This window comes from Miniopterus schreibersii (assembly GCF_964146895.1).
Source record: "Miniopterus schreibersii genome assembly, chromosome: 6".
Taxonomy (NCBI): Eukaryota; Metazoa; Chordata; class Mammalia; order Chiroptera; family Miniopteridae; genus Miniopterus; species Miniopterus schreibersii.
In genome coordinates, this window is record NC_138107.1 from 12920125 (window position 1) to 12943614 (window position 23490).

General features: G+C 53.4%; 2 protein-coding genes across 2 annotated transcripts in view; one reads left to right on the top strand and one right to left on the bottom strand.

Moving 5' to 3' along the window:
- The window catches only part of LOC308558384 (uncharacterized protein C6orf132), a gene marked incomplete at its 5' end in the record, with an annotated part of 32690 nt that extends 25754 nt beyond the window's left edge, over window positions 1-6936 (bottom strand). Inside the window, one exon of the mRNA XM_081140048.1 lies at window positions 6792-6936. Within this exon, the coding sequence (XP_080996174.1) occupies window positions 6792-6936 (145 nt within the window). The remainder of the gene's footprint in view (window positions 1-6791) is intronic.
- CIMIP3 (ciliary microtubule inner protein 3) lies at window positions 6857-22823 on the top strand. The gene is made up of 2 exons (XM_081140049.1): window positions 6857-7129; window positions 22298-22823. Exons 1-2 carry the CDS (start codon window positions 6935-6937, stop codon window positions 22631-22633), a joined length of 531 nt encoding a protein of 176 aa, XP_080996175.1. The 5' UTR covers window positions 6857-6934; the 3' UTR covers window positions 22634-22823.
- Window positions 22824-23490: the final 667 nt, after the last annotated feature.

Sequence of the window (23490 nt, forward strand, 5' to 3'; positions counted from 1 at the left end):
AGAGAAAGGGGGCAGGCCCCTTCAGGAGATCCCCGGAGCAACTCCAGAAGCCAAGAAGCCTTGGGAGACCCAGGAAGCAGGATCTGAGCAGAGCCTGAGCCCCGAGTGGACCACAGCCCTGTCGAGATACAAACTCAACCCTCTCTGGCAAATTCATCTAAAAACGACGCAGCGATAAAACAGGAGAAAAATCTAGGCCTGCCTCCATTTATCCGGACCTGATCATTAAAACAAGTGAGTCCTCTTTCTGAACAGGATCGTGCACAGGATTCCTACCTGTGGTTACGTTCCTCCCCCAAAGATTGACAGGAAATGAGGGCGGCTTTGCTTTTATTTACACTCTCTCAGGGACTTGGGTTCACATAACTACCACCGAATATCCAGACACCTGGTTGAAGAACAGTCCTTGGCGCCACACCTGTTTCAGCTGGAAGCTTCACCCCAGATCCCAGCCTGGGAAGTGCAGCCCCTTCCTCCAAGGCCTCCTCAGGGGAACCCGACCCTGCCACTGCCATGGGGTTATTTCCATGGTGGCTGAGGGTGGCTGGGCTCGGAGATGGCCACAGCCCAGGCCCCAGGCAGGCCACACTCCTCAGCTGGGAGGGGGGGCAGGACGGTGTGGGGTCGAGGCTGTGGGTACAGAGCTCACCCGAACTTGGGTTCCAGTCCCTGCTCCACCTCTTATCAATTGTGGGGCCTTAGGAGTGTTACTAGATCTCTGAGGCTGTCTCATCTTTGTAAATGTGAGCAATGGGCCCCGCTGGGCGGGTTGGTGTGAGGCTGAATGAGATAAAGTGTGCAACAGGTTAGCACAACGCCTAGTAGATAGTCTGTGCTCAGTACTTGGGGGGGCTGTTTATTATCATCAAGGGTTTGGGCTGAGCCAAATCAGGCATGTCACTGGCAAAAGGGTGAACACTTGTACCCATGGGTGAAAGCCACTGGGAGGCAGGTGGCCCATTGCTCTTTTGTCAGGGGAAACTCTAAGTCTGGACACTTGAGGCTGTGTTCTGGGTAGATGAGGACACTGAGGCCCAGAGTGGGTGGGGCTGGCCCAAGGTCACAGAGAAGCAGGGGTGCCAGGGCCCATAAAGGGCTCCGATTTATAGTGTTGGGCTCCGGGCACGAATACTGCAGTGCCTTACACACGGCACATGGCTCTCTGCCCTCCCCAAACAGGCCAGCCTGGTTCTCAGTCTGGGGCTGTGTGTGTGCACGTGTGTGTACATGCGTGTTCAGTGGAGGGGGAATGGCTAGCTTTGGGGAAGCTGAGGGCTGGGCACAGGCTGCTGCCTCACACCCAGCCCCTTTCTCTTCCCTTCTCCCCAAAGAAGGAGCCTCCCACCAGGTCCTGGGCGTTTCTTTTCTCACCGTTCAGGGTTGGCAGCCTGGTAAAATGCTCCTCCACCCAGCCCCAAAGCTGCCCCTGGGGCTCCTTGGAGACTGAGGTCCAGGACAGTTATTTAGTTCTTTCCCCAAATCCTAGACAGGTCCAAACTAGAAAAATATTAATAATAAAAGTGTAAATGTCTAACATTTATTAAGCTTGTATTATGAGCTAAGCACTATTCCAAGTGCCCTTCACAAACCTGTGGGGGAGGTACTTTTATTTCCATTTCTCAGATGAAGAAACTGAGACTCAGAGAGGTTAAGTCCCCTGCCCAAGGTCCCACAGCTGGGGAGTGAAAAAGGCCAGGACTCAAGCCCAGGCAGCTAACTCTAGAGTCCAGTTCCCGCTGGGTTTAGCCAGTGCAGCAGGAAAACGTGCAGGGACCCAGCAGCTCTTCCCTTGGTCTCGTTTTCCCAGAGTGAGTCTCAGAAGCTGGTGAGGCCAGAGGACAAAAATGAACCTGGGAATCAGAACCCCAGCTCCCCATGTAATACTTGTCTGCTTTGGGCGCGTCCTCAGGCTGTTTCCATGATTCAAATGGGGATAATTACTCCTACTTTGCAGAAAGCCTCTAAAAATCAGGATGAGGAGGGAGAAGCTAGCAGGAAAAGATGAAGGCTGGGGTGATGATGTACGATTCCAAATTGCTAGGGGCCCCCAGATGACCCCAGGAGCACTGGTCACTGGTCTAATCGGATTCCAGGGGCTTAGGAGGGGTGGGGCTTTAGCTGGGGGAGTTTGTTGCTTTGACCCAGAGTAACCCAGAAACCCAAAACAGACCCCCACCTCTAGCCCACTGAGGTGGAATATCAAATCCTTGGCCGCTAGGGGAGCCCCAGCTGTTCAGGGAAGCAGTGGGGGGGGGCACCATGTGAATGTAACCCACAATGGCGCTAATAAGGCCCTTCATTGCTAATTAACAAGTCCACATGGCAGGAACCTGAAAAGGCCAGTCTGTCCCAGCAAGCCCCAGCAGGCCTGACCCTAGCACCAGAGAGAGGCCTTTGTCCAAGGGCAGAGGGGACGCTGAAGGTTGGGCTGAGGTGGGGCAGGGAGCCACAGAGCAGAGGAGTGGGAACAGAGAGGAAGGAGCCTTGGGGGCAGAGACTGGAAGGGGACAAGCACAGCAAACAGGCCCTCTCTTTCCTAGCTGGGACCTGCTACTCAAAGCAGGGCCTGCGGACCTGCAGGAGGTCTTCACCTGGGAACAGCTGAAAGTGTGGTCTCCCTCCCTCCCTAGTTGACAGTGTCAGAATCTGAGCTTAACGAGGTCTCAGGATGCCCTGAAATGAAATGACCGAGTCCTTTAACTTGTCTGAGCCTTCTGAGTCTGTTTCCTCAGTTGAGAAAACATGTAGTTTTTAGCATAGTGCCTGGTTCAAGAAATACTGTTAATGATGATACTATTATTGTTCATTTACTGGCTGGGAGAGAGGGGGCACCCTGTAGCTGGTCTGCAATGGTCGAGGGAGGGCTTGTCTTTCTGAACTGAACTATGGAGACCAGAGGAGCTTATATAATAGAGCAGCAGAGAGGGGTGTGTGTGTGTGTGTGTGTGTGTGTGTGTGTGTGTGTGTGTTCTAACTGCTAGCAAACCACAGCACACCTCCAGAGGACAAGAGTAAACAACAGTCTCCTTCACAGCCCTGCACTGCACAGGTCAGCTTCCCGCAGGCTGGTGTGAGCCTGGTGGGAGAGAAACGCTCAGCTACTGGGGTCGTGGCTTTCTACCCTTCAGCCTGGCCTGACACAGGTCAGAGGACCCTAGGTGCAGGGATAACAGAGTCAGCAGCCATCCTAGGGAGCATTGGGGCTCTCAGAATTAGGAGTTGGTCATAGTTCCTACACATTTATTTAGAACCTGCAGGAAGTCTTGGGGGTTGAGAGAATGGCTCATCTCCCACCTGGGGAAGAAAACCCCAGGATTCTCAAATCTTTCTGTACAAAAGAATCACCTAGGAGTTGGTAAAAATCCAGACCCTGGGACCCTAGAAATCTGCATTTTTAATTAAGTATCCTGGACTCTCATCTCAGGATTTGCAAAGATCTACCTTTCCTTTTTCTTATGCATTTAAAAAACAACTGTGCAGCCCTGGCTGGTGTGGCTCAATGGTTAGAGCATTGGCCTGCACACTGATTCCCGGTCAAGGGCACATACCTGGGTTGCAGGTTCGATCCTCAGCCCCTGTCAGAGCACATTCTTGAGGCAACCAATCTACGTGTCTCTCTCACATTGATGTTTCTCTGTTTCTCTCCCTCCCTTCCACTCTCTCTAAAAATCGATGGAAAAAATATCCTCAAGTGAGGATTAACAAAAAACAACAATAACTGTGCAGCCTAAGACCCTTCCGTGGCCTGGGGGAAGGCAGGAAGCTTAACTAGGATTGCAGTTGCATTAAGTGAAGCCCTTCAAGTGAAGTAAGTTTCTGGAATAAAATCCATCACCACCTTCACATGACTGCATTTTACCCGCTGCACCCAGCCTACCCTTGTGCAAGCAGATTTTTGCATGGCGGTAGCCACAGAGCAAGTGGTTACTCCTCATACAAACATACATCAATCTCCCTCCTCCGTCCCACCACCTGTTTTCCAAGGGCTGGATACCACCAGCATTGCAGAGAATGTCAGTCTCAGGGACCTGATGAGACCTTAGGATAGCTCTTTGTGCCTCAGTCTCCTCTGGTCACAGCAATGCTAGGAAGAAGAACTGAAGCAGGCAAGGGCAGGGAGAGCTCAGGGTTAGGAAGGACCTGACAATAATAAAGGGCCAGCTGGTAAATACTTTCAGCTTTGTGGGCCATGTAGTCTCCGCTGCATCTACTTAGCTCTGCCACTGTAGCAGGAAGTCAGCCATAAAGAATATGTAAGTGGGTGTGGCTGGCTGTGTTCTAATAAAACTTTATTTACAAAAACAGGCCATGGGCTAGATTTGAGCCAGATCTATAATTTGCCAATCCTTGCTTTAGGGCATTTTTTTTTTTAATGCTCTTCAAAGCACTGAGATATACAAACCTCAAGCAGTCTTCTGTAGGCAGACTGGTCACCATCCCCATTTAACGGAAGAAAACACTGAGACCCATCCCCATTTAATGGAAGAAAAACTTGTGTCCCAGAGAGTGGCTAGTCCCCACATTATTGGCAGAGGCAGGACCTCAAGGCAGGCCTGAAATCTTCATCATATCACAGAATCCCCAACACTGTTCCCTCCCATCCCCAACTCCAAGTACTTGTCGAATTCAGCAGGAAGGGGAACCTCTGCCACACCCACCGGCACCTAGGGGACACCCCAGAAACACTAGAGAGCCATCCTGCCAGGTGTATGTTGTCTCCCACCTTCCATGTGCAGGGTGCAACCAGGTTGAGTCAGCTGGGGGCCCAGCCCAGTCCTGGGGAACGGGAGGAGCTGCCCCTGGGTCCTAGCCCTGCCCAGGCTGGTGAAGGCAGCAGCTGGCTGGAGATGACAGGGCACCATGCCCCCATTCCTCTCTCCAGAGGGAATGATCTCCATCAGCAGCCGGCTCAGTGCAGGCCAAAATGTAGAGAAGTGTGTGGGTGAGGGGGTTGTTCTCAGGCAGATGTTTCCTCAAGTCAGATTCAACCTTGAATTACAAAGTCAATTCAGCAAGCTGGCTAAGAGTGTGGTCTCGAGCCGGACCGCCTGGGTTTGAATGTTGGCTCTGACTCTGAGAGAAACGTTGGGGTAATGGAAATGTTCTAAAACCCAGCGGTGATCACGGTTGCACAACTCTATAAGTCTACTAAAAATCATTACATTGTACACTTAAGAAAATCCTGACTTGGCCATTTATAGCTGTGTGATCTTGGACATGATACTTAACTTCCCTTTGGCTCAGTCCCCTCATCTGTCAGCAGGAATAATCCTACCTGCATCATAGGCTAGATGAGAATCCACAGAGTCAACAACATGAGGACTTTAGAATGGTACCTTGCAACTCAGGGGATCAATAAACGTTTGCTACACAGGTGAGGGGAGGTGTTTGGGCCTCACAGAGTTACACTTGGCCGCACACACATATTTGTAAATTCCTAAACTGAGCCTCCAAACTGCCCAGCCCTGCTAGCCTTTGCTCTGGCTGTTTGCTCTGCAAAATGCTCGATGCCCTTTCCTCTCAGCTCAAATACTAGTTGCAATCAGAGGTCATCTTTCCTCCCTGTTCCTTCTGTACTTGATCTTTTATAGCAAAGGCTTGGAAAGGGCTAAGTGGCATATGGTTAACTGTTCACCCACTGCTTTGAGATCCTTGGGCCAGGTAGAGGCAACCTCTAGTTTGCCCTGCTCCTGTCCCCTTGGCTAGTGGCTAGTATCCCTGCCAGGGTGCTGAACTGAATCCAGCAGCAGGGGGCTGAGGCTACGACGTCCTCTGTGAGTCTCCGCACAGTAGCCATAAAGGTCAGTGAAGGTAATGGCGTAACAGTGAAGGAGGTTAACTAAAGCACTGATGGATCATATGCAAGAAGTGAATTCCTGCCCCTACCCTCTGTTTTCCCCTCAGTTACAGAGGGTACAAAGTGCAGAAAGATGCAGCGATAGGGCGACCTACAGCCAGAGTCCCAGGGCTGGGCCAGCGGGATGTTTTCAGATGCCTGCAGAGACACACCATCCACCAGGGCCAGGCTCACCCTCATGAGGGGCGTCCCTGGCCTCCACTGTCCCACCCTGGCTTCTGGATCTGTGCGCACAGACACCCCAAGCCCCACCAAGTGCGTTGCTGTCTTGCACAGGCTGGTACCCAGCTAGCAGTGGGTCCTGTTGGCTTTTCCTGGGCCTCCCCTGTGCAGAGCCGCGTGTGGGCGCCCAGGGAGCAGACCCTCTCTTGGCCTATGACCCTGGTTGGGGGAAATGGGGCCGGGCGGGGGTGGGGGTGGGTACTGGAGGGAACAGAGGAAGCAGAAAGGGTGAGGGTTGAAGGGACCACCCCTAGACCTCAGTTGTGGGGGGCACTTCTGACTCAACAGTACTGTTAGGGGAGGCGAGCCACTGCAAACCCCAGGAAGCCTTCAGGCAACGCAACCCTCACTTCCAGCGAGGAGTGAAAATAAACACCTCGGAAGCGAGCCGAGGCTCCGACGCGGACCGCAAAGGTCTCCGCCCTCCCACGGGGAGGGTCCCCTCGTTCCGCGCGCCTCTCCCCCCACAGCCCTTTCCCAGAGACGCCCGCTGCGGCGCCACCTCCCCTTCCCGGCAGCTCCCTCCTGGCCGGTGCACAGGTTCCAACGTGTCCCTTCCCCTCCGCCCTGCGCCCCGCCGGAGCCCGGAGCCCGGAGCCCGGAGCCCGGAGCCCGGAGCCCGGAGCCCGGAGCCCGGAGCCCGGGAGGGGGCAGCGCCGCCGGCGCCGCCCAGGGGTGGGCGCAGCCGCTCCGCTCCCCCGGGCGCACTCACCCAAGACCCTGCTCCCCTCCTCCGGGGCCTCTTGGGTGAAAATCCAGGGGGGGTTGGTGACGTAGAGGGAGGTGGCGTTGGGGTTGGCGTGCTTCTTGCCGAAGATCTTGCTGAAGGTGCCCTGCACCGTCTGGTTCTTTTTCATGCTGAAGCGGGCCACGCGGGCACCGGGGGAGGGCCGTCCCTCGGTTGTCGTGCGCTGCCCGGGACCGATCCCCGCACCGTCTCCCCGGGGCGCTCTACCGGGCCATGTCCCCCGCGGTCCTCCCCGCCCGCGCGAAGGGCGACAGGTGGTGCGGGCGTCGCCGCGCGCCTGGAAATGCGAGCTACCTGGCCAGGTAAGAGGCTGCGGCGGAGCGCGCCCCGCCCCGCGGCGCCGACTCCCCCGGCCGCATTCCTGCCCGCCTCCTCCTGCCCAGGCCATTGTCGGCGGGCCGGGACCGCCGCGGGCCCCCGCCCGCTGGAAGGAGCCGCCCCGCCCCGGGTCTCCTCCGGGGGCAGGGGGAGGGGGTGCGGGGGGAGGAAGCGGGCAAGGCCCTGGCTTCTAAGGAGGGTCAGGACCAGGTCAGCGTGGGAACTTCAGAAAAACTCTGTGCCCAGCGCTGGGAGACGGCACCAGCCTCCAGTGGGTACAACAAATGCCCCTAGGAAAGTAAAAGGTGACCCGAGAAGCAACAGACTAGCATCCCAATCTGATGGCAAAGGTGGAAATCTCTTTATTGACAGAGCTCCAAAGAGAATGTGGGGTGACTAGGTAAAATCTTGGCATTTTCTTGTACATCAATTTTTTTTTTTTTTCCTGTGAAGTTAAGTGATATATAATTTTTAAAAACTCAAGGTGAGCCAGCCCACTTAGGCTTGGGTTCACTCTCCAGGGCAATGAGCCCTGGGCCTTTAAGGTGCGGGGGATCCTCCTAGCTAGGCTGGGGTGGCTGTCCCCTGGGGAAGGTCCTCAGATGAGGGCCCCAGGGGGCGATGGGAGAGATGCTGAGGTTGGGGGGAGTCAGGCCACAGGGTTAGAGTTTGATGCTTTCTGGGCAGCGGGAGTGGAAGGCAGGGAGGCGGTGATCAGTCACGGGCGCTGGGAGTGTTTCCCTGCTGCTCCAGAAACAGCCCCACCGCTGCGTGTCCCCGTCGCCTTCTCCCAGGAAGTTGTATCTTTCTTTGTACCAAAGGCATTTGCTCCTCAACTTTCCATTTTGAAAAAGTTGAAAGACCACTAAAATGACCACCTGTATTGCTTCCTCCTGGATTTACCAATCCTTAACGTGTTGCCACATTGGCCCCGCCGCCCCCTCTCTCCACCCATGCTTATTTTTTTATTTTCATTTTGCTGAAGGTTGAAAGTTGTGGATATCGTGGCACATCTCCCCACCCCTATCCGTACTTCAGTTCCCACTGCCTAAGAGTAAGGACATTCTCCTAAGTGCCCACAATATAGTCATCGCGCTCAAATTTAACACTGATCACTATCACCCTCTCCCAAAATGTCATTTTCATATTTTTCAATCCACAGTCAATCAAGATTCACACATTGCATTTGCTTGTCATGTCCCTTTACTCTTTTAATTTAGCCTTTACTCCCATGCCTTTATTTCTCATGACAATGACATTTTTGAAAAGTCCTCTTTACTTATTCCAGGGGCAGTGGGCAGGATGAGTCGGACCTTCAGAGACTGTGGGTGGGAGGTGTTCCCCAAAGGCTTCTGGTTGGGGACACGCCTGTGGTCAACCCTGTCTCACCCCACCCACCACCATGGCATTCCTGGGGCCAATTCCTGTTCCTTCAGGGAGTATCCGTGGAGGCCTTCCCCACTGCCTGGCGCTGTGCTGTGGGTTTGGGGTACGTGGGGATATGAGAGAATTAGAAAAGTCTTATTTCTACTGCAGAGGGCCTTGGGGTCTCACCTGGGAGAGAAGGTTTTACATGATTCACGGTGGCAGGCCATGATGACTATGTTCAGAACAGTGATTGTCGTCAGGAATACACAGCAGGAATTCAGAGGAGGGGAGGTCAGCGTGGGCTGGAGAAATCCAGGAAGGCTTCTTGGAAGAATTAATACTTGAGCTGGCCCATGAAGGATGTTAAGGATGTTAATAGAGAAGGGAAGGAGCTCATTCTAGGGCATGCACACATACCTATGCCATGCATCCCTCCACCCTCCTACCTCCACACCATGGTTCCTCCCACTGTCTACTCGGGAAGGGCACAAGGGAACCCCAGATGCCCCATCACACACTAGACAACCATACAACTCACCCAAGCACTCCAGACACTCAAGCACAAGATAAGGGCTTCTTTCTCGGAAGCCTCTGAGGTATGAGTGCCTCTCACCTTGGTAACTCCTGACTCTTACACCCAGAACCAGCCGCAGAGCCCTCAGTGAGTGGTTCCATTCATATGCCACTTCTACTATATAACTAATATTCTTGAGAACTGCCATGTGCCCAGCTCTGGGCTGGGAAGGACCCAGAGAAATCAAAGGCATGGTTCCTGACTTCACGTTGCTTTAGTCTACTTGGAGAGATGAAGAGAGGGAAGGTAAATGATGAGGAGGAGACCCACAGGGGGTCAGAGATTCAGAGGAGCCATCAGGGTGGGCTGGAGGATCTGGGGAGGACATGCCAGAGGTGTGAAGGCCTCTGCAGGGGCTCAGGATGGTGGAGCTGGGAATTGGGGGATGGGAAGGAGGTCACAGCAAGGTTGGCCAGGGTGTGGAAGGCTTAAAAAGGCCAGCTGGAAAGGTCAGAAACAACTCAGATCATCCACCCGGAGATGACTGATTAAATAAATGATGGTGCATCCGCACCGTGGAATAATAGTGCGACTCTAACAATGAATGCGCCAGCCGACTGCGTCCAGTTATCTGCAAGATGAACTGATAAGCTGTTGACAAACGGTGTGTATAGTAGGCTGCCATTTGGGCCAGGATAAGTGTGAGCATGTTTGTACTGGCGCAGAGAAACTTTGGAAAGATCCATAAGAAATGAATAAGAGTATTCACTAGGGGGTGGAGTTGGGGGGAAGTGGGCAAATGGGGAGATAGGTGTGGGGGGAGACTTTTTACTGAATGCCTTTTTAAATTTCCAACCATATAAATATTTCCTATTTGAAAATGAAAGAGGAATAGCTAGGCAGAAGAGTGTAGAGATGTGGTCCATGAACCAGCAGCATTTACATCGCCTGGGATCTTACTAGAAAGGTAGACTTTCCGGCCCCATCCAGACATTGAGCAACCTGTTTGGGCCTCAGTCTGTTCATCTGTAAAACAGGCTGTTAATTTAAGGTCATTATGAGTTTCAGTGAGCTGATGGATTAAAGTACCCAAGAGAGCATCTTTGTTTTACCAAGATCTCCGCATGATTCAGGAGCAACTTAAGGTTTGAGAAGCTCTGGCTGCCAGGAGCAGGCATTGCTGACCACGCAGGCAGGGGTGACTGGTAACAGCTGTGTTATAAGGATGTTCATCTAACATCTGGATGGAGAATGGATGGGAAGGAGAAAGCATAGGCTGAGGGGCTAAGGGAAGGGGCTTAATTCGTTGGTTAACTGGTTGTCAGGTGGTTAATTGATACAAGCAGGGGGGGATGGGGCCTCACTTTTGTGCTGGTGACAGAAGCAGAAAGAGCAAGTTGTTAGTTTGGGGGACATTTCTTAGGAAGAAAGGAAGGTAAACAGCTGGCATTTAGAAGTAAAAAAACCCACCCAACTCTGGGCCAGTTTCCCCAGCTGTGGCATGGGAGTGGTAACCTAACCCTCTCCCAGGGTCGCTCCAATGATTAAATAAGATAATGGATGTGAAGTGCTCAGGGCAGGGCCTGGCACACGGTACTCCTTAAGGGTTTGTTCATTTCTCCGCACTTGTGGTGCCCTTGCCTTTTGGGGCTGGAGGGAAAGGTGAAACCAGAGTGATGTGTGAACACCAGGAGGGCTTGAGGCTGCTCTCCTCGCCCTTACACACCCATTTCACCCCAGTTTCATTCCCACGTTATGGGGGCTCAGGGGAAGTCTCTGGATGGCCAGGGTTCAGTGGTGAGTAAGTAGTGCCCCGGACACCCTAGTTGAAGTTTCACCCTGGCAGCCTGGCAGCTTTTGTGGCCAAGTTCCCTGGGGCAGGGATGGGTCCCAATTGTCTGTCCAGCTCAGCACCCTTTACTGTTGCTGCTCGGCCCCCACTCCATCTAATAACAACACCTCACACCTGCTCTCCTAATAAAGAAACAGCCAAATAACAGGCTCCTCTCAAAACTGCCAAAAGCCCAGTCCTGTAATTAAGTCTCTGCAAGGCAATTATGTAGTAACTTCCAAGAGCCAGTTACTGGCCAGCTCTGGAATGTGGGGTGGGATTGGGGCCTGGAAGCTGCAGTCTCCCCCGAGACTCAGGCCCCTGTAGCGTTTGTGGTCTTTCCTCCAGCAAATCCAAGCGCTGAGAGTGCACTGAGTCAGAGAAGGGCAGGCTGAGAGTTCTGAGAGTCACCTTCATCATCACCCCAGGTCTCTGCAGCTAGCTCTCCATGGGCAAAAGTCAGACCTCTGGTCATCCCAACTCCCAGATGACACTGAGCTTCAGAACGTCTCGTCTAGCCCCTTGTTTTCCAGGCCAGACACACCTGATGCTGGACTTGTTCCTGAGACGGCTCTTCAGCCTGCAGGGAGGGGTGGGCTCCAATCCCTGACTCACACTCCTCTGAGCTGGGCAGGCTGAGAGGAAATCTGGCCGGTGTGGACTCCTACATCCTGAGAGGGGGCCCTGAGAAGTCATTACCTGGTGCCTGAGAGCGTGGGATCCAAGGTCCAGCCCTGGGTGGGGAGTGTGTTCAGAGGCGCTGGGGGGGAGACTCATTTCCCTTTGTAACCATGGACTCTGTTGATGGCCCATCACAAGGAGGGAAAAGGTCCTTGCTGGGGAATAGGTTTCAGTTCTGACTAAGCTGCTCAGGAAGGGTGTGACTTTGGCTGAGTTACCAACTCTCCAGCCTCAGTTTGCTCATCTGTAAAATAGGGGCTATTACTGTCACATTGTTATGCGATTCAGTGAGATAGTGGGTTCAAGTACCCAGCAGAGAGTCTGACTCATGGTAGGTACTCGGCCTGTCCCCCCTTCTCTACCCTTTGGACACAGAGATGGTAAACGGAGAACACAAAGACAGAACAGAGGCTATGAGAGGCTGCAAGAGAGCAGTGCCCATCCAGCAAAGATCTTCAGAAGGAAAAGTCAACGGGGGGCCCAGGAGACAGGGTGGAGCAGGTGTCTACAAGGTCACCTTGAAGGCCAGGCAAAAATATCCCATTACAAAACACATTTTACAGTCTGAAATAATATATGCATTTAAGAAAAAAAGGAATGTTAAGTACAAACCCCAAAATTCTATGTAGGTTGCAACTATAAATATTTAAAGTGTACCTGTGAATGGCCAGGGATTGGAAGGAAACAGACCGTGGGAAAGGTTCTCTTGGAATGCCAGGACTCCTTACCGGGTTTTACTTTTTAGTAATCTGCTCTGTTGGAAGACCATTTGTTTAAACTTAAGCTCTACAAATAGTAAAGAACATAGTTTGACATGGGGTGCGCTCTCTTTTTTTAAAGAGCACTGGAGGGGGGACCTGGAAATGTGGACTTTTGCCACGTCGCCACACACCTGTGAGACCACGGAGCGGTCCTGAGCCTCAGCCTCTCCACCTGAAAAGGGGGGTGGTGGGATCCAGCCTTCAGCTGCGGTTTCACATCTGGTTAAAAAGCTGGCTGGCTGGCAGAGCAGACACAGGACAGCAAATGTGGGGCACTTCCTGTGAGAGGCAGCTGCTCCTGCTCTGAGGAAAGAGGTGAGAAATGGGATGCAATAAGCATTTTCCGGGCACAGCCATCTGCTCTGCACCAGGCCTGCGCCCGGGCTCTGGGAGCTGTTAACCTTCGAGATCAGTCCTACCCTCCGGGCACCGCCCCACAGGCTTCTCCCATATTTTGGAGACCAACTCCAGGACTGGGACTTCGAGCCCTGGGAACATTTCTATGCAACTTGTCCTGGGTCTGGCTTATTTCTCCCTCTCTCCCTGAGACCTAGGAAGAAAAACAGCCACATCTACGATTCACTGAGCGTCTTTCTGTGTCAGACACAGGGCCGAGTGAATTGCACGCGTTAACCCGCTACCTTCGAGCCAGCCCTGCAAGGGAGGGGGCAATATTCCCATTTTGCAGATGGAGAAAAGAAGACTCCAGATGATGTTTACTCATACTCTACAGCCAACCAATTCTGCTCTTGGGACTATGTCTTCACCCAGGCCCATAGTGGAACATGGATGTGATGTCATTTTTGTGCTGTTTGTGGGGATGAGTCGTTGGAGGCACCTGGGGCTCCATCCCTGGGGGAGTAGTAATCGGAAGCAAGGAACTCGATGCTCATGCAGCAACACGGACGAATCTTAAAAACATTAGGGAGCCATCAAAGTAAACAGAAGGCGATCTAACACACACATGGCATTTACGTACATAAAAACAACCTGCATACAAAACAATAATATGTATATTTTGCAAGAACACATATAAACAAGAAGATACTCATTAAGCAGATGAGAATGGTTGCCTCTGGCTGGGGTGGGTGGAGAGTGGTTGGAAACTGAAGATAAAGGGGAGAGAAAAATACAATGAGAGAGGAGGCCCTCACAGACCAGGAATGATAATGCACCATGAAGCGAGATGTGTGAATAACTCAGCCTCCTGTACTCATCCAACAAAGGAAAAATAAGTAAGGATCAGAGAGGTTAAGTAATTTGTCCAAATCACACAGCAGGTAAGGAGGGGTGGAGAGAATGTCCCAGTAACCAGACCTATTTAGAGCAAGGCAGTAAATAGCGGGACACTTAAAACCACCTGCCTGCGCCCCAGCAGCAGAAAGGGCAGGAGGGGTGGCGGCTGCATGGGTGGCAAGGTGTGGGGGTGTCAGTGGATCCTCCCGTGAGCCCTGCGTCTCTCCTCATCCTTCCCAGACACCACCAGGTGCTGTGGGTACAGATCACAGTTCCCTTCCAGGAACCTTGATGATCAGTAAAATGAGGTCATGCCAGAAGTGTGGCAGAGAAGTCAGAGAAAGGGGACTTCCCAGAGGCAGGACCGATTCGGTGTCTTTCGAAGTTTAGAAATAATAACAATATAACTCCCAGCACTTACCTTGCAGCAGGCACTCTTCTAAATTCGCGTAGTCCTCACAACAAGCATTCGGGGTACATTCTCTTATCAGCCCCACTTTGCAGATTAAGAATTTAGGCACAGAGAGGTTAATGATTTGTGAAAGTCACACAGAAGAGAAGAGCTGGGGTTTAAACCTAGACAGAGTGGGTCTGGAGACCATGATCTGAGCGCTTCTGTGATTTACAAATGAAATAAGACAGATATGGCTTGACTAGCCAGGCCTCCCTAAAAGAGGTCTCCCAAGCCACTGCCCCTTGTTGAGGTTCCCATAGGGAGGGTGACATAGCCTGGGATGGGTCCTGGCAGGACCCATTTCTATGGTCAAATGGGTGTGTGGGGGGTGTTTGTGCCTGAAGTCCTCAGGAAGTGATTCAATTCCCCCTCCTTCAAATGTCCAAGATAGAGGGACCCAATATCCTCATTGTACACATAAGGAAACTGAGGCCCAGAGAGGGGATGGAAATTATCTCAGGTCTCCGGGGACTCCTAGCAATCAGCCCAGCACTCAACTCCTCTTGGGCTGAGACAGAGTGTGATGTGTGTGGAGTCATGGTGCCCTGCTCCCCCAAACACCTTACACCCCCTCCAGCCTCCTGGGCTCATTTCTGACAGCTCCTTCAGGCCCTGGGCTGGGACACAAGCCACTTTCCCCAGAGCCAGAGATGCTGACCACTCTACCCAGAATGCCATGCTCCCACCTCCCCTCCCTCTCCCAAGCAAGACATCACCCCCCCAGCCCCTTGGAGATCCCTCATCAGAGGCTCCAGCAGGGCAAGCCCTGCTTGCTACTGCTCTTCCCTCCTCCCTGCCAGCCTCCCCTCCTGGTCCCTCCCAGCCGCCTCAGAAATTAGGGGTCATCACCATCAAGGTGTGAGATCTTAGCACAGTGCACAAGTCATCAACACCCCAACTCCCAATCTGCCTCAGGCCCCAAAGTCCACCCCATATGTAACCAATAGCCAGGGCTGATGTAATGCCTCCCAGGGAGGAAAGAAGTCCTGGGCCCAGCCCAAGCCACAGTGTCAGAGAGCAGGAAGTCACCAGCCTGTTCTATCTCCCTCCCCTGGTCCTCCCCCACTGCACTCCCCACCCCCCAACCCCAGGAAGAAGCCCAGGTCTCTCTACATGTGGTATTTCTGGCACATTCCTGGTAGGTGCCCTCCAAGTCTGGTGTTGAGGAGATGGTACCCTAGGGAGGAAGGAGGGGCCTGGTTTTTTAAGATGGGGACAAGACAGCCCATTCAGCAATCCCCGTCAATCCAATTACCCACCCACACAGGATAATAGCTACTATTTATTGTGCGATTACTCTGCCAGGCACTGTCTTAAGTGCTTTGTCCAGCTCTATTAGATAGGGACCTTTAGTCCACTCATTTTACACATGAATGAACAGAAGTACAGAGAGGTCAATTTCTTGCCCAAGTTTACACACTAGCAAAGTAGTGGATCCAGGATTCAAGCTCAAAGAGCCTGACGCCTGGGTCTGCAATCTCATCCTCTATAACATAACCGCCCACCCATCATCTATCCATTTACTGACTACCTCTCCATCTCCTCACCCATAGCCAACCCACCTAGCCACCTGTCTGTCTATCTATCCATCCATCCCTGCATCTCCTAAACCCCCTATTTGAAGCGGTCCAGGAGAGGGAAGAGAGTATGCAAAGTCTTAGAGGGAAGGGAGCAGGGTGTGTTTAAGAAACTAACTACTGCATAGAGGAAAGATAGCCAGAGACAAGGCTAAAAAGGTGAGCAGGGCTCAAGCCAGCAGGGACCACTCGTCTACCATCTACCATCTACGCACACTCTGCCCATCTGCTCTCCCACTCCTCCATCCACCCATCCGCCCGTCCATCATCTCTAATTTGGAGGGCACACAGAAGGAGAGAACGGGCTCTTGGGCGCAGGTACTGCGAGGATGAAGACATTCTCAGCGTCAGCTCTTGGCACTGCAGAAAGGGTGGACGTCACTCTCAAGGGACGCGCAGTGACGGCGGAGGGACTTCAGTCACATCAGTGGGGAACTCAGGCTCCTTGGAAAGAAAAAGAAGAGGCTCCAGGTTGACAAACGGTGGGGAAATAGAAAGGAACTGGCCACGGTCCACGCTGTCTGCAGTCGCGTACAGAACGCGATCGAGGGTGTTACACGGGGCGTCCGTGGCAAGGTGAGGTCTGTGCGCGCTCACGTCCCCATTCAGAATGGTTCTCTTGCTGAAATCTGAAATTTCTTGGGCGAAAAAATACATCTGCAGTGTTTGGATTAGGTCAGGTATCTCAAGCCCAGAAAGATGAGTTGACTCTTGAAGAAACGACATTGAACTTGTATCAAATCCAGCTGCCTTGACTCACAATCCAGCAACCACAACAAGGCTATCAGAAAAAGTTTGGGGGTATCTATGTTTCTGAAAAAGGATCAGTTTAGCAGCTGATGGGTAAGATCTAAGTTGTCCAGCGGTAGAAACAGCAAGGTGCTGGATGATTCCTCAGAGTTATTTGCCATATTTTAAAGATACAAAAAAACCCCATGTATGAAAGAAAGAAAGAAAGAAAGAAAGAAAGAAAGAAAGAAAGAAAGAAAGAAAGAAAGAAAGAAAGAAAGAAAGAAAGGGAAAGAGGAAGAAAGAGAAAGAGTGATGAGTTGGCTGGTACATTTTCTCCCTACCAGTGCTTCCTTGTGACATGTTGAGCAGCCTGGGGGAAAGCATGGCTTTGGGAGGAACCTGGACAGCTAGGATGATTTTTCCCTCTCCCCTCTTACCGCACTACCCACAGCTCAGGGGTTCTGGGAGACTGTGGGAAGAGGGCATTGCAGAGTGGGTCAGTGTCAGGATTAAAAAAAAAAAGGCCTTTCCAGGCCTTGAAACTTCAGTTCCCAGCCCTGTCCCCATCTCTTTAGGAAGACAGAAGGAATTGTGTTGTCAAAGAGGCATCACAATGTCACTGCCCACACAGACTCTCCCCACCCTGGCACTCCCAGTAGCCTCCCAAGAGCCCCTGGGAACGCCTAGGAGCCCCTCGAGCCCCTGGAGCCCCTGACTACCAGAAGTTCCATCTCACCACCAAGGAAAGCCCTGGTCAAGGATGGCCCAGGTGGGATGACATCACGGGGCTCGATCAGGGCAACCCACGGTCACAAGAAGTTTGATTAGCAGGAAGGAGTAGGAAAGCCCCAGCCTGGCCCCCTGCTAGGAGCTGGGGGCCTCTTGCAAAAGGCTTAGGGGCCAGTATTGCAGACCACCACATTCCCCTGCTCTAGGGCCTGGTGAGGGGCAGGACATGGGCCACTATCCAACGCCTCTGGCTCTTCTGCCCCTTCGCATCCCCAAGACACTTCCTGGACTCTTAGTTTGCATTACCCCATCTCATAGCTAACATTATAGAGTGCTTGAGAGGTCTAGACACTTCATATGAAGTATCTCAAGAAATGCTCATGGTAACCTTATGAGATAGATTCTCTAGTTATTCCCACTTCCTAGGTGGGCAAACTGAGGGGCAGAGTATTATAAATACTAAAATGTCATGTACCTGGTGGATGGTGGAGCTGGAATTTGAACTCCAGGCCCCCAAGTCACACAGCCTCACAAAGAAGCTGAGGCCCGGTTTGCCCCTCCCCATCTATGCCCTTCCAACCCTCTGCCCCCAGCGCAGGCAAACTGCTCTCATAAAGGTTCAGAAGAGTGTACTCAAAACCAGGCTGGCAGGAATCAGCATTTGCTTCGTGCTTGCACAGTTCCCGCACGCATCGCACCCCACAGCAAGCTGATGAAAGAGACAGCAGCCTTATTACCCGCATTTTGCAGATGAAGCAACTGAAGCTCAAAGAGGTTTGGCCACTTGGCCAAGCCTGCAGGGCCTGTAAGGGCAGAGCCAGGCCGTGAGCCCAGGTCTTCAACCTCAAGGCCCAGGCGCATTCCACAGAACCAAGTGCCCGCTTAACCGGAGGCCTCTCCCAGTGCAACCCGCGTTTCAGCAGGGAGGCGGCCTTCCCGAGTGAGGTGCTGGTGGGGGAATGTCCGGCATGGGCCTGGCTGGGGGATGGGCCAGGGGGCCTGGAGTATTTGAGGGGACAGAGTGTCTCCCCAGGAGACCTGTAGTAATGTCACGTATGAGGCCTTCTGGCCCTACCTAGAAAGCTCTACTCTTGAGTCACCCTCTTCCCCATTCTAAGCCCTGGTGTAAGGGACAAACCCACGCAAGCGTTGCTGAGCTCTGCCCGCTGGGATGCGGGCATGGAGGCAGAGTTCTGCTCGGTTTCCTTCTTTGGGCTCTACCTGGAACTCCAAGCGAAAATAGGGAGGCGAGGGGCTGGTAGGACCCTCTGCTTGCCCTTTAAGTTTCATTGTTCCCTGTGGAATGGGGGCTGCAGGAAGCAGGTAGGGGAGAGGGGTCACCCTCAAACCTCTGAACCAGGGCTCCTCAGCCCTGGCACTGTTGACATTGGCTGCCCATCTTAGCTGTGGAGCTGCCTGCATGGTATGTTTAGCAGCATCCCTGGCCTCAACCCACTAGATGCCAGTAGCACCCTGCAGTGTGACAACCAAAAATGTTCCTAAGATTGTGAAGTGGCCCCTGGGGGAAAATCACCCCCGGCTGTGAACCACTTTCCTAAAGTCAGTCAGTCTCTCTCTCTCTCTCTCTCTCTCTCTCTCTCTCTCTCTCTCTCTCACACACACACACACACACACACACACTTGATAGGGAGGATTCGAGTGGGGAGGAGATGGTTAAATGAAACCAGATGTTAACCTAGAAAGAATGCAGTGAGGCCCCACCCTCCCTCCTGAGCTGCCAGCGCTGGGCCCTGCGGAGGGGAGGGGCGGGCTCAGCCCCGAGCTTAGTCACCTGGAGCCTTCTGGGCCCCTGGAACAGGCAGGGCAGGGCTGGGGCCGCCCGGGCTTCCCCCTTCCTCCTCCTTGACAAATGTCTTCTCTTCCTCTTCCCTCTCCTCCTCTTCCCCCTTCTGGAGACTGTCCCTCTGTCCCAGTTCTGCGAAGGCCTCGCCCTGGATGTGCTTGGGGCCCTGAGGCCCCCGACCAGGGTCCTGAGTGTTGCAGCAGCAGCTGGGACATAGCTGACTGTAGACCAGGGCGAGTGAGCCCGAGCCTGGGCCTGAGTCGGGCAGAGGGAAGAGATTGTTCAACTCCCGGCTCTTGCACTAACTACTCACTAACCGAGGGACTTCTACAAGGTTCTTGCACCCAGCTTCCTGCCTGCGTGAGCTCAGAGGAGAGCTTACACACCCCAGAGCAGGAGTATCTGCATTTGAAAACTGGGAGTGGATCTCAAATTGCTCTCAGGAGCTTTTGCAGAACTGGCACTTGATAGATGATCAATTCTGTTAGCAAAGAGTGCCACCCTTCCTTCTGTGGGGTCTCTGGTAAGACTCCCAACCATTCTGAAAGCACCTGCCTCCGTGACTCCTGACACAGGCCTCCTGAGCCCGAGGTGCAGGGTCCAAGTGGCCAAGACTGAAGGGTGGGCCGGGGAGCAGGTGGAGGTGGGCAGTGGGGGCCTCTGCAGCTCCCCGGTCTCCATGGCCACAGGCTGAGCCCTTCTGCCGTGTCTGGAGGACCAGAACCTCACATCCTCAGAATCACGCTTGACAGGTAGAAACCTGAGCTGCTTCTGTGGCCCAGGAAAGGGAAGATTCTATTGGGCCAGGCTATCAGCCTCAACACCAAGGATAAAGAGATTGTCATGGACTCTATGGCAGTGATTCTCACTACCCTCAGGTGGCATTAGCAGGGATGAGGGACATGTTTGTCTGTCACAACTGGGAAGTGGGTAGAGTAAGTAGAGGCCAGGGATGCTGCCAACAGTCCTGCAATGCCCAGGACAGCCCCGCCATAAAGAATCATCCAGCCCAAATGTCCAAGTGCAGAGCGGAGAAGCCCTGCTGTCCCGATTTTCATATTTGGGTTCATATTTGTGATGTTTTTGTTATTTGCACACCCAGAGCTTGGCATATAAGACAGAGAATTTCAAATGAATGAATGAGTGCATGAAGCAGTGATATCCTCAGCTCTGCTGAGAGATGGTAATTCATAGAATAAACCTCATGCTTCTCAGTGCACCGTCCTGTCCATGCCAAGAACCCAAAGCCAGATTCTAGCATCCAAACCCCCAGCGTTGCAGCCGCACTGGGCCGCCTGGCTGCCTGCTCTCGAGTGAGCGGGGCTGTGGGGGGCAGCCGGGCGGCTCCCCTGTCGTCCAGCACGCCTGGCAGGAGCTCAGCAAGTTGATGGAATGAGGGCAGAAATGACTTGTAGGCCCTGTCCCCATAGTGCAGTGGACACAGGATGCGTCATGGAGTATAGGGTGTGGACCTTGGGGTGAGCCAAGCCTGGGTTCAAATCCCAGCCTGGCTTTTTACCAGCCATGTGACCTCCTGTTTTCATTTTCTCAGCTTTAAATGGGGTTAATAATAATACCTTCCCTAAAGTATTCATGTGAGGGTTAGCAGAGATAATCCACTTAGTTTGGTGCCATGCCCATTACCAGCGGTGAAAATGATCGTTGATGACCATCATAGCTCGTTTCCGGTGCTCACTGCTGGGGCTGAGCATGGAAGAGTCTGGAAGGCTGCTGAGTACTTGTTCACGCCCCTCTCTGGCTTGGCTGTGCGCCAGCAGGAGGTTACGCCCCAGGGACACAGAGGTGACTAGGATGTGGTCCTGACCCCTGGGAGCGGCTCACAGGCTTGTTGGAGCATTAGCAGGAGCCCCACGGACCGCGATCTGGGACCAGGATGAGGCAGGCAGAGCCAGCCGTGCCAGCCGCGAGGAAGCACTCGCCGTGCCCACGCGGGACTGAGTGAGCACCTCCTTCCAACCGCCTTCCAACCCATGCACTTGCCTCCCCCTAGTCCCAGCCCAGCAAAGGATCACACCCCAGGAGGAGTGCCTGAAGCTGCAGCGTCAGAGGCTTTCTGGGGGAGGTGTCGTGAGAGCGGCTGGCTTGGAAGGATAGGAAGAATTTTGAAATGCAAAGCTCAGGCACATATAATATACTCGTGGGTAGGAACCTCTAGGAGCAAAGACTGCCTTTGGGAAAGCCCTGGGAGTGTTTGAATTGTGCAAATGGTTTGTAAATTAAACGCAAAAGAGTGTACACTAAGACTTGAATGCCGGGGATTTCTTTTATAAAATGGTGGGGGCTCAGCTTCCAGTAACTCTGCAGTAAGGGGTTCCCTCCCGGATCCCCAGGGCTGTGTTCTCAGAGAGCAAATGGGTCCCTCCCAATAGCTGTAGCCAGGGAAACAGGACAGAGCCAGCTTGACAGACAGGCATCTCGTCCCTTGGGTTATCCTGTCATCCCTGGGAAATAGTTTGGGGGTTCAAAAGTCAGAGGGCAGTCAAGGAGGGCCATGACAGAGGAGAAAAGAAATGTCAGTACAACCTGATAAATGTGGCAATGGGGAACTCCTGGAGGGTGAACCTCCCTCCACACCTGGCCACCCCGCAGTGCCTGTCCCGGAGAGCAGGCATTGTTGTAGGAGACACTTAACAATGAGAGATGTTCTAAAATAGAATGGGCCGGCTGGAGCTTACCAGAATTCAATTCACCTGACCAGTGTTGATTGTGCGCTCGTAAATTATTTTGAGTGAAAGAATGAATGGGAGCCTGTTATGTCAACGATAAGGGTAAGAGGGCACTTGAGGCTGAAAGGGAAAGAGAATTTCCCTGATGCAAGGGAGGAGGGTGCCAGGCTGGGGAGGCCACCTGAGCAAAGGCCCGGAGGCCAGGGGGTAGGCTGGGACATGGGGTGCTGGAGCCGCATCCTTAAAGGTTGGGGGCCTTGGGCTTTCTTTTCTAGGCAGTAGAGACCAGAGAGGTTTTGAGGAGGAGAGCCACACGGCCTGGCCCTTAATACAGAAAGATTAATTGGGTGTGAGTGGGAAGCGCAGGCTGAAAGTGCAGCCGGTGAGGGGGCAGGAAGACTTGGTAGAAGGCTGAGTGACCCTGTAGGAGAGAGGCGAGACTAGAGCGGTGGCAGAGGGCAGGGAGAGGAGAGTGACATGGGGACACTGACAGGTTGGATGTGGGAGGAATGGTACTGGTGTTTGAGGATGACCCCAGCTCCCAGCCTCTGAGCTCACACAGGCCTCGAGATGCAGGGGGAGGTCGGCATTGCAGGGGGGAGGTCAGCCAACCTTGAAGATTCAGCCTGGAGGTGCCTGGCTCCCCAGCCAGCAGAGCTGTGCTCTCTCCCAGTGGCTCTGTGGGTTCTGTCCAGTGGCCCTTTACCCCCCTCCTGCCCCTGGCCCCGGGAGTCCCAGTCCCAGTGCCCCAGCTGTCCCCTTCTTTCCTTTTCCCCAGGACTCGCAGAAACCCTCAGTACCCAGCTGTGGGCCGAAGACACCATCAGGCAAAAAGGGGAAGGCTCCACCGTCCCTGTCGCCCCTGTCCCGGTCATGGAAGCAGGACCGCGAGCACACTCTGGCCGCAGCTTACGTGCCGGTGGTGGTGGACCCCAGGGGCCAGAACATGGACAAGCTCAGGTTCAATTTCTACACTTCCCAGTACTCCAACTTACTGAGCCCCTTCTGCACCTTGCAGAAGCCTACCTGTGGCTACCTGTACCGCCGGGACACTGACCATACCCGCAAGCGCTTTGACGTGCCTCCTGCTAACAGGGTTTTGTGGCGTTCCTAGTCTGGTGCCAGCCAGAGCCCCCCGCCTGCCCCTTACCCACGATCCCGGGTCCTGGAGGGGAGGGGCTGCTCACCCCAGGGGCAGTGGACCATGCCTTGGCCAGGACAGCTGTGCCATGCCCACTGTCCGCTCTGGTAAAGGGAGGTCTCTCTTCTCGGCAGCAATTAAAGTTTGTTCTTCCTTTCCCTGGTATCTGAATGGGTGTCTGAGTGCGTAAACTGAGGTCATAGGGTTTTTACAGCAAGGTTATGTCCAGAGGGGTCTGAAGACTTGGAAGGACTAGATTCTTAGTTCCCTTACCCTACGAAGAAACCTCACATCCCTTCAGAGCCTTAGTTCCAAGCGAAGCCCATGCTGGTCATACCCTCCCCATGGTCAGGCTGGGCAACCCCTCAAATACAAGAAGGATACATCAGCTGACCACACCCCAGCTCTCCTATGAGGGCCTCACACCGCATGCACGTTAGAGCAGCCACTGGAGTAGGGGGAAGTGATGTAGGGAGTGAACCCAGTCTCGAGGGTCCTCCTCTCCAGCCCTAGCTTTATATAAAACCACCACATTTGCCTTGCTGTTTGTTGGTGGGGATGGATTTCCTGTCTCACTCTCTCTTCTGGTCCAGAAGAGCTACCCCTGAGGTTGGTTAGGCTCATGAGCTTCGGATCATGGAGAAGGGATGAAGGCAGAGGCTACTTGACCCATAGCAGTGGCCTGAATGAGTCCCTGGTCACTGCCACCCTGAGTGAATCCGTGTGGGGTGGCAGCTGGCTCTGACTGGCCTGTGAGAGCCTACTGTGGGCCTCTCCTCCCAACTCCACAATCAGCGATTTCATGTTGGGAGCTTGAAATTGGCTGTGGG

Coding starts and splice junctions, on each gene's coding strand:
- CIMIP3 (XM_081140049.1), top strand. CDS start 6,935: ATGCTGAAGCGGGCCACGCGGGCACCGGGGGAGGGCCGTCCCTCGGTT. Junction 7,130..22,297: donor AATGCGAGCTACCTGGCCAG/GTAAGAGGCTGC, acceptor CCTTTTCCCCAG/GACTCGCAGAAACCCTCAGT.